At 52.7% G+C, this 12,779-nt stretch overlaps 1 protein-coding gene across 2 annotated transcripts in view; it reads right to left on the bottom strand.

Moving 5' to 3' along the window:
• HEPHL1 (hephaestin like 1) overlaps window positions 1-12,779 on the bottom strand; it is a 367,396-nt gene that overhangs the window by 212,218 nt on the left and 142,399 nt on the right. For both annotated transcript variants that reach the window (XM_078656967.1, XM_078656968.1), the window contains exon 7: window positions 6,282-6,421. In XM_078656967.1, coding sequence (XP_078513093.1) covers window positions 6,282-6,421 — 140 coding nt within the window. The remainder of the gene's footprint in view (window positions 1-6,281; window positions 6,422-12,779) is intronic.

Raw genomic sequence — 12,779 nt, 5'->3', positions numbered from 1 at the left:
ATTGCCCTGGGCTGCAGCCAACAGTGCCCCTATGGCTGAAACTTTCTCAGCAGAAAGGGCCAGTTTGGCCCACTTCAGTCGCCTCCCACAGTTAGATACACTGGCCATCTGGGAGTTAGGAGCCGTCAGGGAATGTAAACCAACCTTGCCCTTAAGCCACTCAGGAGATAACACAAGAGAGAGAAGATTGTGGTCACTCTCAATGGTCTGAATAATCTCCATATCGCATAGAGTACTCCATAGGCATACGTCAAGAAGAATATAGTCTATTCTAGACGTATGATTGGGCCTATTGTAGGTAGGTGCACCAGTCAAATCAGATTTGGACCTCCCGTTGACTGCCCTCAGATCGAATTCCATGGTAAGGGCGTTGATTTGCAACGCCACTTGTGTCCACCTTTTGATGGGGGGCAGAGCCAGGGCCGGAATCCCCTTTCTCGAGTCCTCCTCTTCTGTGCCTAGCATATCATCAGGGCCTAGGGGCTCGAATGTGCAGTTTAGATCACCCGCCACCAGAGTGCACGATTTTCTTGGCCGCTGCCTAAGGAGATCTTCCAAAAGAGCAATGGTGGGAGATTGTACGCCTCCCCTAGTGCCTCTAGCATAGATGTTAAAGATGTCTAGGAGCAGGCAACCCCGTGAATCCTTTAGCATGATGTTAAGGATATCTGGTGAGTTTGTAGGGTGCTCATCCACCCTGCAATCTAAGGCAGCAGCAACCCAAATGAGAAGACCGCCCGAAGGGCGGCCCCTCCCTGACGAAGGGGAGACAGCTGGAACAAAATGGGATGAAAATCCCACCTTGTGGCAGGGCTCCTTAGCCCACGTCTCCTGGAATATGCAGATAGAATAACCCTCCACAAGAGCGTTCCAATCGGGCAACCCCGTCTTCCTTTCTAATCCCGCGATGTTCCAGCTGAAAATCCTTAGAACTGGATCAGTCACAGCTGGCTCACCGCCAGGAACGAGGGCGCCTCCCAACTTCAACGGGACCTGGGGCATATGGCTACCAGCGCCGCCCTGCATCCCGGGAAGCTGATTACACTCTTGTGTGAGAGTGGGGACCACCGTGCTCAGAGGGAGTGTATCGTGATCAGTTCTCAGCCCTGTCTGCTCAGTGACATCGTCTGTACTAACATTTCTTGGGGCCACCCCAATGGTGCCGTCGGTTCAATAGCCCGGTGGTCTCCACCCTGGCGATGGCCAGGCTGTCTGAGGATAGGATTGGGGGTAAGCGAGGAAATCAGAGTAAGCGGGGCTATTGTTCCAGCCCATGCCGAATTCCCGACCAATCCGGGGGGTGAATGGTCTTGGATAAAAAAAGGTTAAGTCCACTGTATCAATTCCCGGACCCCCGGGATTAGGTTTGGGTTTACAAATAGTTTGAGCTACTCTACTATCCCTAAAGTTGACAACCACACAGTCACCTTCTAGATGCTTGTGGCCATGACCCACCCAACCCACCCTTCTGGCTCCTATAATTGATCCATTCAAACCCCTGGAAGGGGTCTGTTGGACTCTAGCCAGTGCAACGTTTTGTTTGTTAATGCTTGAGGGGATTCATTTTGGTCGGCCTTCAGGGGGGGACAACAACATAAGGGTGGCAGTCCGGGGGAAGGTCCATAGGAGGGGACATTGGGGCGACGTTGGGTAGTGGGACTTTTGCGACGGTTTGAGTTGGTAGTGGTTGAGGGTGGGTTGGAGCAGGATTATTACACGTAAATTTTGCTGAACAAGCCTGACTATTAGCTTTAGCTTTGCCCGTCCCCTTTGCTGTTCCCTTCAATTTAACGGGACCACTCCCACCCGGCAGCTCAACCCGGCCCGGCTTCATACCCGGGGCTTGAGAGGGCTTGGGAGTACTAGGGTGGACCTGCGTATTTTGACCAATACTCCTAGAGGTAGCCACAAGCGACACTGAGGGAGTGTTGTCAATTAGCTGGGGAGTTGTAATAGTATCCGCAGAGGGTACAACTGGCGAAACCTGCTGATGCTCTGTGGTTTTATTGCTTCCAGTGAGCCCTCCTGGTCCCTCATCCCTTATCCTAGAGTGCAGTTTTTTTTTATATATATTTTTTATTTTAACAGTAAGACAAGAGCAGGCAATACAGATATCAGGTGTTTCGCAGTAAAATACAGAACAGGGCCAGGCGGGGGAAATAGACAAACAATAATCACTGTAAGAAGTAAAAGGCCCATCACGGGTACACATAACGGAAATAGGAAATAAGCAGTCTATTAAGCAAGCAAAGCAATCCCACCCGCGTGACCTCGTCCACAATGTTACAGGATAATTAAGCCAGCGAAGACACCCGGACAATAAAGGATTCGTGAAAAATAAACAGCCCATCTCTCGTAGAAGGAAAAAGAAAAGACAAAAGGGGCCATAGAACAAAAGAAGGCAAAATAAAAAACCCCACCCCTAACCCCCCACCCTGCACCCCTGCAATGGCTACGGCCTAACCCCACTAGCAGCATGCCTGTCGCCCAAGAACTACCCTAAAGGAAGGGAAAAGAGAAAGCGGAGGAGGAGAAAGCAAACACACTCCCGGTCTCCCGTATCCCCCGCCAACAGCGACCACCCCGAGACATGGTAAAATCAATATGTAGCAATTATACAAACCAGTCAGGGGAGGATAAACAACAACCACCCAATTCTCGTCACAATATAGGCACAACCCCGGCATCGCTAAAAGCTATTTTATCGGAACCCAGCGATAAAGTTCAGCCCTGGCCAGTACGGTCCGTCATAAGAGTCTTTGCCACTCGAGCCGCCATTTTGAAGGAAAAGGCAAAGCGTCCACAAAAGTTCTTGTCAGCACAGGAGGATCGATTACAGGATAAAAGTTCACGGCTCGAACGAGGAAAGGTGTCCAAAAACAGCAAGAATCCCAAACCATCACCAAGGAACTCGTAGCCACATGGAAGACCGTCTGTAGATGCGTTAGGCGGCAGCAGGATCAGGCAAGAGACGCTAGCGAGAAGCACGGGCTGGCTTGTCGGTAATAGGGGACCGTCAAGGTTCATGAACTCCGGGTTATGCACGGGGACCTCGACCTCTGATGTGCAATGCACCGCTGGTACCATCTCTAGCTGGAAACCAATCGAGGTGTCGTCCTCAGGTTCCAGGATACCGTCCACTTTCACCATCAGTGTCCGGAACACAGCGACTGTGTGCGAATGGAGCGCCCCAATGGCGGCCACAACGGCCTGCAGTGATGGCGCGCCTTCCGTCCGCTCCATCCCCTCTCAATAGGCGACAGAGCCGGACTCGAACCCCGGAGGCCGGCTGCTCCGGAGTCGCAGGCCATGCAAATCTGATATCAAGTAATGGGCACTCCTCGTCTTACAGAACACACCTTCGCCGTCAGAGAGGGCCCCAGCCCGTCGACCCCGGGAGGGCAGCAAGGTCTCCGGGCACCGGACCCCCACCACAGCAGCCGGCGTGGCACGCTGGTGTGTCCTCGGTGTAGATCGTTCAAAGGATCGTCACAAAAAGTCAACAATTCAGGCACTCTTCGGGAGACCGGGCTCAGTCCAGGTCTCACGGCCGATGTTGTTCATCTCTGACCCGGATAGTCTAGAAATCGAGGCCCCGGCTTCCACACGTTGTTAGGCCGAGAATGGAAACACGGCGTATCTTCGTCAGCCGATGAGGTAGAAATCTCGGGATTGCACCTTTAGAAGCAGAAGACCTTCATAAACAAGAAAATCAGGTGTAAGGTCAGAATTGAAGACAGGATAATCGAGCTGCTGGCGGAGGTCAGCGGAGCCGGGAGCTTACGCGGCCATCTTGATCCGTAGCGTAGCTCCTCCCCCTGATCAGAGCTTTTAATGAAAAAAAACTATCTAAGGTTGACTGTTCAAACCTGTCGAGCCTGTCACCCAGCCCAGTTACTCTGTCGATAAGCGAGGACAACAGTTTTTTTCAACGATTCCTCGAATTGATCGATAGAAACAGGGACACAGGGTGCTACTGGCTGGAAGCTGAAAAGGGGCGCTGCACCCACTTTTTCTAGGTTGGGACCGCTCCCCTTGGTGGAAGAAGAGGGATTTGGCGGGCCCAGACCCTCGCCCGTTTTAGTGCCTATGCCCCTAGACCCCTGTTTTCTTGGCTTCTTGCATAATTTCAATGAGCTTCTTCTACGTGGGTTAGCGACTCTTTTTCTTTTGGTGGTTACAGGGACCTTACGGGCCAACGGCAGAATGCCTATTGGCTTTGTAATTTCCACTGTGGGGGGAGAACATACAGGGCTTGCTATGGGAGGAGGGGTTACAATAGGAGACACGACTGGATTGCCACCAGCCTCAGGTGGAGGTGTAGATGTTTCAGCCAGCCTCTCCAATCTGTCAATGCTAGTCCTCAGTGAGGCAACCCTCGTTTCGTCGGTTACATGGGGGGTGGGTAAAAGGGGGACAGGGTTGCATACCGGTGATACTACCTGAGCCCAGGGATGATCTTTTAGACGGGTGGAATTCTTGTGAAAGACGCCGCTCCGTCATTACAATTTCCTTTTCAATGACGGCTGCAACCTGTGTGATGAATTTGTCCATAGTGCCTATTACACTGCTGGGTCCCACCTCCCCCCCTCCCCTCAGGCTCTTCCCCGAGCGGGTGGGCATTTGTACTGACTACTAGGAAGGAGCAGATACCCTTAATGGCGTGAGGATAAGTCCCAGTACTGGGGCGTCAAGGTGTAATGTCAGAGGGGTGGCCCAGCCCAGCCTCAGACAGCCCCTGACTGCCACAGACTGCCCGCCCTTTGCACGGGCTTCGCTCGGCGTTCCGCTCGCGTTCCGCTATGCGCCGGTCGTGATTTTAAGTAGAGAGCGTTGCAGGCGGGGGGCGTGGTTTCAAGGGGGCGCGTCCAAGATCTCCGTGGCTGTGCAGGGACTCCTGGTCTAGTGAGTCTCTGCCTGTCGCCGCCCCTCTCGAGGTATCCAAGAGTTCCTCCGCTCAGGTTCTTGGAGGCAGCAAGAGCAAGCAGCACCCAGCCCCTCGCCTCTGCCCGTGCTGCGGCACCCGCGAAGCGGGTGCGGCGAGGAGTTGCGGGAATGGCGGTATCCCTCTGCCGTGAGGGATAAAGGGCAGCCCAGGGACCTCATCAGGTAAGCTCTCCCACCGTTTGACTGGCTTCACTCGCTTTTAGGACTCAACTGGGCGGGGGGCGTGGTTTCGAGGGGGCGCGTCCAAGATCTCCGTGGCTGTGCAGGGACTCCTGGTCTAGCGAGTCCCTGCCTGTCGCCGCCCCTCTCGAGGTATCCAAGAGTTCCTCCGCTCAGGTTCTTGGAGGCAGCAAGAGCAAGCAGCACCCAGCCCCTCGCCTCTGCCCGCGCTGCGGCACCCGCAAAGCGGGTGTGGTGAGGAGTAGCGGGAATGGCGGTATCCCTCGGCCGTGAGGGATAAAGGGCAGCCCAGGGACCTCGTCAGGTAAGCTCTCCCACCGTTTGACTGGCTACACTCGCTTTTAGGACTCAGCTGGGCGGGGGGCGTGGTTTCGAGGGGGCGCGTCCAAGATCTCCGTGGCTGTGCAGGGACTCCTGGTCTAGCGAGCCCCTGCCTGTCGCCGCCCCTCTCGAGGTATCCAAGAGTTCCTGCGCTCCGCACAGGTTCTTGGAGGCAGCAAGAGCAAGCAGCACCCAGCCCCTCGCCTCTGCCCGCGCTGCGGCACCCGCAAAGCGGGTGCGGTGAGGAGTAGCGGGAATGGCGGTATCCCTCTGCCGTGAGGGATAAAGGGCAGCCCAGGGACCTCGTCAGGTAAGCTCTCCCACCGTTTGACTGGCTTCACTCGCTTTTAGGACTCAGCTGGGCGGGGGGCGTGGTTTCGAGGGGGCGCGTCCAAGATCTCCGTGGCTGTGAAGGGCCTCCTGGTCTAGTGAGTCCCTGCCTGTCGCCGCCCCTCTTGAGGTATCCAAGAGTTCCTCCGCTCCGCACAGGTTCTTGGAGGCAGCAAGAGCAAGCAGCACCCAGCCCCTCGCCTCTGCCCGCGCTGCGGCACCCGCGAAGCGGGTGCGGCGAGGAGTAGAGGGAATGGCGGTATCCCTCTGCCGTGAGGGATAAAGGGCAGCCCAGGGACCTGGTCAGGTAAGCTCTCCCGACTTTTGACTTAATGGTGAATCATAGGCACCACCCCTTACGATACTATGCCTTAAACAGTGTGCGAAACCGATACACTTGCCTTTTATTCGCACAAAAATATATTTATCAACACTACACATTTAACACCAGTCCGAAAACATATCCGATAATAAATATTTACAACCACAGAACTTTCCCATACCAAGTATTCCCAGATGTCTTTCAGCTTCTGATCTTTCTTTCCTCTTAGTGAAGGTTTCATCAGTATATTCAACGTAGTGAGCTTTCAGATAGCTTCCTCCAAGCTTTTTGCCAGTTTTATCAAAGAAGATCCCGGAGTACCTGTACAAAAACAAAGTATGTTTAGAGGACATCTGTATATACACATGTACTTGTTTATTGCAATTTGTGGTCAACTGTCAATTATACTTCACACTGAGGTAACAATCAGTAAGCTCAAAGGAAATGGCGCATAAACTTTGTTAAAATTTAAGACAACCAATCACCTTGAAGGTAGGTAAAGAGCAGCCCAGTGATATATTTTTGTGTTTTCCTAATATGTATGTGCAAGTAATACAACAGAAACATACCTATAAAGCAACAGCATTCTAAACATAAAAGGGTGCTCGACGGGAGGAGCCGAGTGGGGAGCAAGATGGCGGCGTAGGGACCGGCTCCGCTGGCCCTCTACTCCTGAACATACATCCTGTGCTCCCGTCCCACTTTCGGGTGGGGGAACTGCTCCGGTGATAGGTGGCGAAATTTGGGGCCCGTGGAGAGATCGGGAGCCCCTGTGAGCCGCTCGATGGTTTTGCGGCCTATTTGGTGTTGGACCGGGACCTCGAGTGCTTCCCTGCCCTCCCTGTAGTGCGACAACAGCGGGCACGGGGGCGTGGCAGGGTCGGACCGGTCGGAGTTCGAAATAATTTTGCCGCTGGTCCCTGGTGGGCTCGGCGGTCTGGGACCAGCGCTGTTGAGGAGGGGCATTGCTTTGAGGGGCCCCGTCCTGGGACGCCGCCTTGGTGAGGTATTTGCCTGTGCCATCGGCTGTTACGCGGACACGGTCGGAGGCGGAGGGATGGCCCGCTGGACCGGGGATCGCGAGGCTGGAGTGGCGCTTGGGCGTCGTCTGTGCCCAATGCTCTGCTGACGGCGGTACTGCGGGGTGGAGATCGGAGCACCGGTGCGGTCGCAGTCCTTCCCCCATAGGTGATTGCAGGCGCGGGCGAGGGTATTAACCCACCGAGGCTCGGTCAGCGTGTCCTAGGAAGGGGACCGGGATTGGAGGATAGTCGCCTGCGCGACTTAGGCACCAGGAGCCCGGGGACTGCTGGGGCTGCCCGGTGTCAATCTACTGCTGGGTGCTGCGGCCCGTGGAGACCAGTCAACTGCCAGTGAGCTGTGAGCCTCGGTGGGGAAGAAGGGGGGCCCCACCGTTTTGGACTTGGTGCGCAGCGGTGGTGGACCACGATGTGGGTCTTGGGTGTGCTCCGCGGGGGGGAGTGCTGATTGGAGCCGGCCCCCGAGTAGATTGGCTGATTTCCCCAGGTGGGGCCCTGGGGGTATCCTGGTTGGACCCCTGGCAAAGACGTCTGTGGGCTGCGGAGGTGCTCCTGGGCTCCTCTGGTTGCCAGGAAACTCGGAGGTGCTGTTCCTTTGAGGTGGAGGTGCGGCGGAGGACGGCGCGTCGAGGGGCAAGATGGCGGCGAGAGTGGATACCGACAAGTCGGTGACCAAGACGTCGAGGGGTGCCAGGCAGATCCAATCTAACAAGCTTGATCGTTATACTCTTCCCAAGGGTTCTCCAGTGGAGGTCAAGAAGGCGCTGGCAGGGGGTGCGGAGGGTGCTCCAGTGACTGAGGAGCCTACCCTGTCGGATCTTATGGCCGCAATCACAGGCGTACAGACATCCCTGGGCCAGAAAATGGAGACGATGGACGGCAAACTTGATACGGTTACCATCGAGATGGGATTGTTGCGGGCAGACCTCACCAAGACCAGTGAGAAAGTTAAGTCTCTGGAGGTCAAGGCCACAAGCCTTATTGATGATGTCAATGTACTGCAGCAGGAGGTGCGCGATCTTAAGATGTCGAGGGACCTGACCGACAGGAAGCTTGATGAATACGAGGGATGGGCACGGCGCAATAACATTCGCATTTTAGGGGTGCCGGAGAAATCGGAGGGCCCTACGCCGGATCTCTTTGTGGAAAACCTTATCTTGAACCATTTGAAACCCAAGGGCCTAAGTAATTTTTTTACAGTTGAACGGACGCACAGGGTCCCTGGAAGGAAGCCCAGGCCAGGGGTAAATCCCCGTCCTATGATAGCCAGAGTCCTCAATTTCCGTGACCGAGGTGTCATCCTTCAGACGGCCCACACCACTGGCCCGTTGGCATTTGAGAATGCGTCCATTCTTTTCTTTACGGATTTCACCCAGCTGGTACAGAAACAACAACAGGGGTTTTTGTCGGTCAAGTGGCGGCTGAGAGATAAGGGCGTCAAGTACGCTATGCTGTATCCGGCCCGCCTGCTGGTGGAGTTCAGTGGTAAGGTGTGGTTCTTTGACAATCCTGAAGTGGCGATGGACTGGCTGGACAGCTCCCATGGGCCGGAGACTGGGACAGGTGATCCGGCTGAGGTTGATGAACAATGAGGCGGTGAACGGGTGGCCATGGGACCTTGACTTAAGTCTTATGCATCTTGAGGAGTTAAGGGAGCGAGTGTTGGAACCCCCTTTTTAGAATTTTTTAGTCTGGTTACAGCATATGAGTAGTCACTATAGGGGTGGAGGTAGAGTTCGGGAGGGGGAGGGTGCGGCGGGCCTGTGGGTAGGTCCTCCTCTATTTACTACTTTTAGTTATTTTAGATTAGTTTGGGGCGACAGGCACACTGCTAGTTGGGGATGAGGCGTTTGTAACAGGCAGGGGTGCAGGGTGGGGGGAGGGGGGTTTGTTTGGGATTGTGGTTTGTTGTGTTGTGTTTTTGTCTTTTTATTTTACAATGGGTGTCGACATCTGAATTTTCCTGGAAGGGTGATGTCCTCCGCTAGAGGGGTGGTTGGGATCTCCGCCTTCAGTTGGAATGTAAATGGACTGGGAGATAAGATCAAGAGGGGTATGGTTGGCCAGTTGATTCGGAGACACTCCCCAGATGTGGTGTTACTGCAGGAAACTCACCTTATGGGAAAGCGATGCATGGCTCTTCACAGAGGGGGCTATAAGTTGGTCGCACACGCAGGTTTCATGACTGGATCGCGAGGGGTCGGGATTTTGATTAGGAATACTTTCCCGCTGGCCATTCGGGCTAACTGGATCAATAATCGGGGTAGATATGTTGGTATTTTGTGGATGTGGGAGGGCAGAACTGTAACCTTTATGTCTGTTTATGTTCCCCCGGCCCTTCAGTCTGACACATTTCAGGATCTGGGAAAAATAAAGTTGACGTTGCCTGTTGGGTTGTTGATTGTTGGTGGTGATTTTAACGCAGTCATGGATGGGATGGTTGATAGGTGCCCAGCTCTGAGCTGTTGTCGTCCCGGAGGTGGTTGGCTGATTTTGTGGAAACTGTTGGTTTGATTGATGGTTGGAGGTTTAAAAACCCCGGTGAATCTCAATACACTCACGTCTCGGCAGCGCACAAGTCCCTCTCTAGATTGGATTATGTACTGGTAAAAAAAAAAAATAAGGGTACTCGACAAGAGAGAAATGGAGGTACAAATGGAAAGGCGGGGGAAAGGATAAAGGAGTTTAGATTGGAGGTGGGCGAGTGGGAGATCAGTGCAATATGTGCACAGTGGCAAGACAATAAACTATGTTAGGTGACTGCACTGTGGTTGTGTTCTTCATGTCGTCAGCGAATGGGAGGTCATGGAGCAACAAGTGTTGCTTGACGAGTAGGTTTTAAATTCTTCTCTGAAGAGGAGGAGGATCAACCAAGCCAGGTGAGGCCTCTTGGCACAGCAGAAGATCTATTATTTCTTCTTTTGGCGCTTCCTGGTCTCTTGTCAGGCAGAGATGCAGAACTTATGTAACCCTTTGTGGTAAGAGGGCGTAGGTCACCATCCCACCCGTGGTACAATGATGCCCTTAGAGCCTGGAGGAAAGACTGCAAAAGAGCTGAACGCCTCTGGAGACGTGAATATAGGGATGAGCATAAACGGCTATATTTGGCCAAGTTGAAACTTTACCATAAAGCCATTTGCTCTGTACGCGCCGACTTCTACGCTAAAGAAATCAAGGTTAGCCCTAATCCCACCAAATGTTTGTTCAAACTCGTCCAAGAACTCCAAAACAGTAGAACTCCATTCACCATCATCACCTCGGCACAACAGTGTGAAGATCTGGCCACTTTCTTTGTTGAGAAAGTCAATACTATATATAGCTCCTTTCCGCAACACCCCTCTGAGCCCGGTAATTCCAACTGCCCTAGCTCTAAGGGAGCAATATTGGCCTGTATCCCCGAGCTCAATGTGGATGAATTAGCGACAATATGTAAAAAAGTTAAATCAGGTAGCCCGGCAGACCCTATGCGGCCTGCCCAATTTGTTGATTCCCTAAACTTCTTTCTTGTACCCCTTAGATCTCTCCTTAATCTGTCCTTCTCCACGGCAACAGTTCCTGATGTTTGGAAACAGGCTTGGGTTTCCCCAATCATAAAAAAGCCGACTCTGGATCCTTCCAGACCGGAGAACTTCAGGCCAATCTCCCTCCTCCCTTGGGTGGCTAAACTCGCTGAAACCCATGCTAACTCTGTGCTTGAACAATTTGTGCACCAAAATGACATCCTGGACCCATCCCAAAATGGGTTCAGACCGGGCCACAGCACAGAGTCTGCCTTGTTAGCTACCACCGAACTCCTTCGTGAGATCCTCGACGCCGGTCAGAGTGCAGCGCTGATCTTGCTTGATCTCAGCGCTGCCTTTGACACGGTGTCGCATGAGATCCTCCTTTGCCGCCTGGAGGAATTTGGTATTAAGGAATGTGCCCTGGAATGGTTCAAGTCATTTCTTCAGGACCGATCTTTTAGGGTTTCGGCACCTCCTTTTCTAACCAGGTCCCACCAGATTGGTCAGGGTGTCCCACAGGGTTCAGCGCTCAGCCCGTCCCTTTTTAATCTTTATGTACAGCCGCTTGCGGCGATTGCCAGAGAGTGGGGCTTGACGCTGGTATCGTACGCTGACGATACTCAGCTTGTCGTCACACTCTCCGAGACTCCATCTGTCAATGCTACGAGATTTAGGGACGGAATAGCCGCAGTCGCGCAATGGATGACTAACAACTGTCTCCAGTTGAATGCCGGTAAAAGTGAGATTCTGCTGCTGGTGAAGAATACGACCCTGTGCAACATACACTGGTGGCCTCCCTCCTTAGGTCTGATGCCTGCTCCCAAGAGCTCAGTAAAAAACTTGGGTGTCTGGATGGATCCCTCTCTGAGTCTCCAGACCCACACAAAGAAAGTGGCAGCGACTTGTGTGGGTCTACTAAGGAGCCTTCGTCCCATCTTGGGGTTCTTTGAACCGTCCATGCGTCAGCTTGTGGTTCAGGCCATCATTCTGTCACGCTTAGACTATGCCAGTGTCCTTCTGTTAGGTGCCAACAAAACAGAAGTAGCCCACTTTCAGAGAGTCCAGAACTTGGCTGCTAGGACCCTGGTAGGCCTTCCCCGAAGATGCTCTGCCAGAGCTACGATTAAAAAACTGCATTGGCTCCTCATGGAATCCCGCATTAAGTTTAAGACGCTATGTCTGGCTTTTAAAATTCTTAAACTTCAGAGTCCGGCCATCTTACGCCCTCTCCTGACTTTTTACGTTCCACAACGTAATTTGCGTTCCCTTGGTCAACATCTTGCAATCATCCCTAAAAGCAGGCTCTGCCGTATGGGTGGACGCTCTTTTCGGGTGATGGGACCTAGGCTTTGGAATTCTCTTCCGGTTGCCATTCGGGGCATCGAGAACCTGCTTGCCTTTCGCAAAGCTGTAAAAACCTATCTGTTCTCCTGTCCTTGAAGCTTTGCTCTTCTGGTCTGCCACATCCACTCCACTCCATTAGTCATTTAGCGCCGGGACGCCTCTTCGCTGGGGCAGCTGTTGCGCTTCAATAAACTATTAACATAACATAACATAACAATGGTTGTGATGTAATTGAGCCAGTTTGTGGATAGTTGCTTAGATGTTAACCTCTGGAAAGAAGAATTGCTTCATTTTGCTGAAGGAAAGCACTTCAACCATGAATCATTTCACAAAAACCAAGAACCCAACCACCACCGGCAAAGCAGAAATCAAAGAATACAATCAAGAATCACAGCATCCCAACCGAAACCATGAATCTGAGTACACCAACCAAAACAAGGAATCAGAGAACCCAAACATCCAACTAAGAATGATTGTTAGGTTTGCTTATAAAGTGCGTGTGTCAATCAAGCTGGGGTCTATCTGTGCTAATATAATCAAAACAGACCGGCCAGTTAATCTGACAATTGCAAACCAGAAATGAGAGCATCCCCAAATAAGAAAATAGGATACACAAAACTAAGAATCAAAGACTCCAATGTAGGAATCAGGGCACTAGCACACGCAACAACATAGGAATCAATAGATACCGAACAGGAACATAAGACTCACAAATCAGGAATCAGCGCAGAAACCAGAAATGGAAGCACCCCAAAGCAAAACTCAGAGCACCCCAAAGCAGAAATCAGACCA

Source organism: Lissotriton helveticus, chromosome 8, assembly GCF_964261635.1.
Source record: "Lissotriton helveticus chromosome 8, aLisHel1.1, whole genome shotgun sequence".
NCBI classification, from domain to species: domain Eukaryota; kingdom Metazoa; phylum Chordata; class Amphibia; order Caudata; family Salamandridae; genus Lissotriton; species Lissotriton helveticus.
This window is presented reverse-complemented; position numbering and strand designations above follow the sequence as displayed.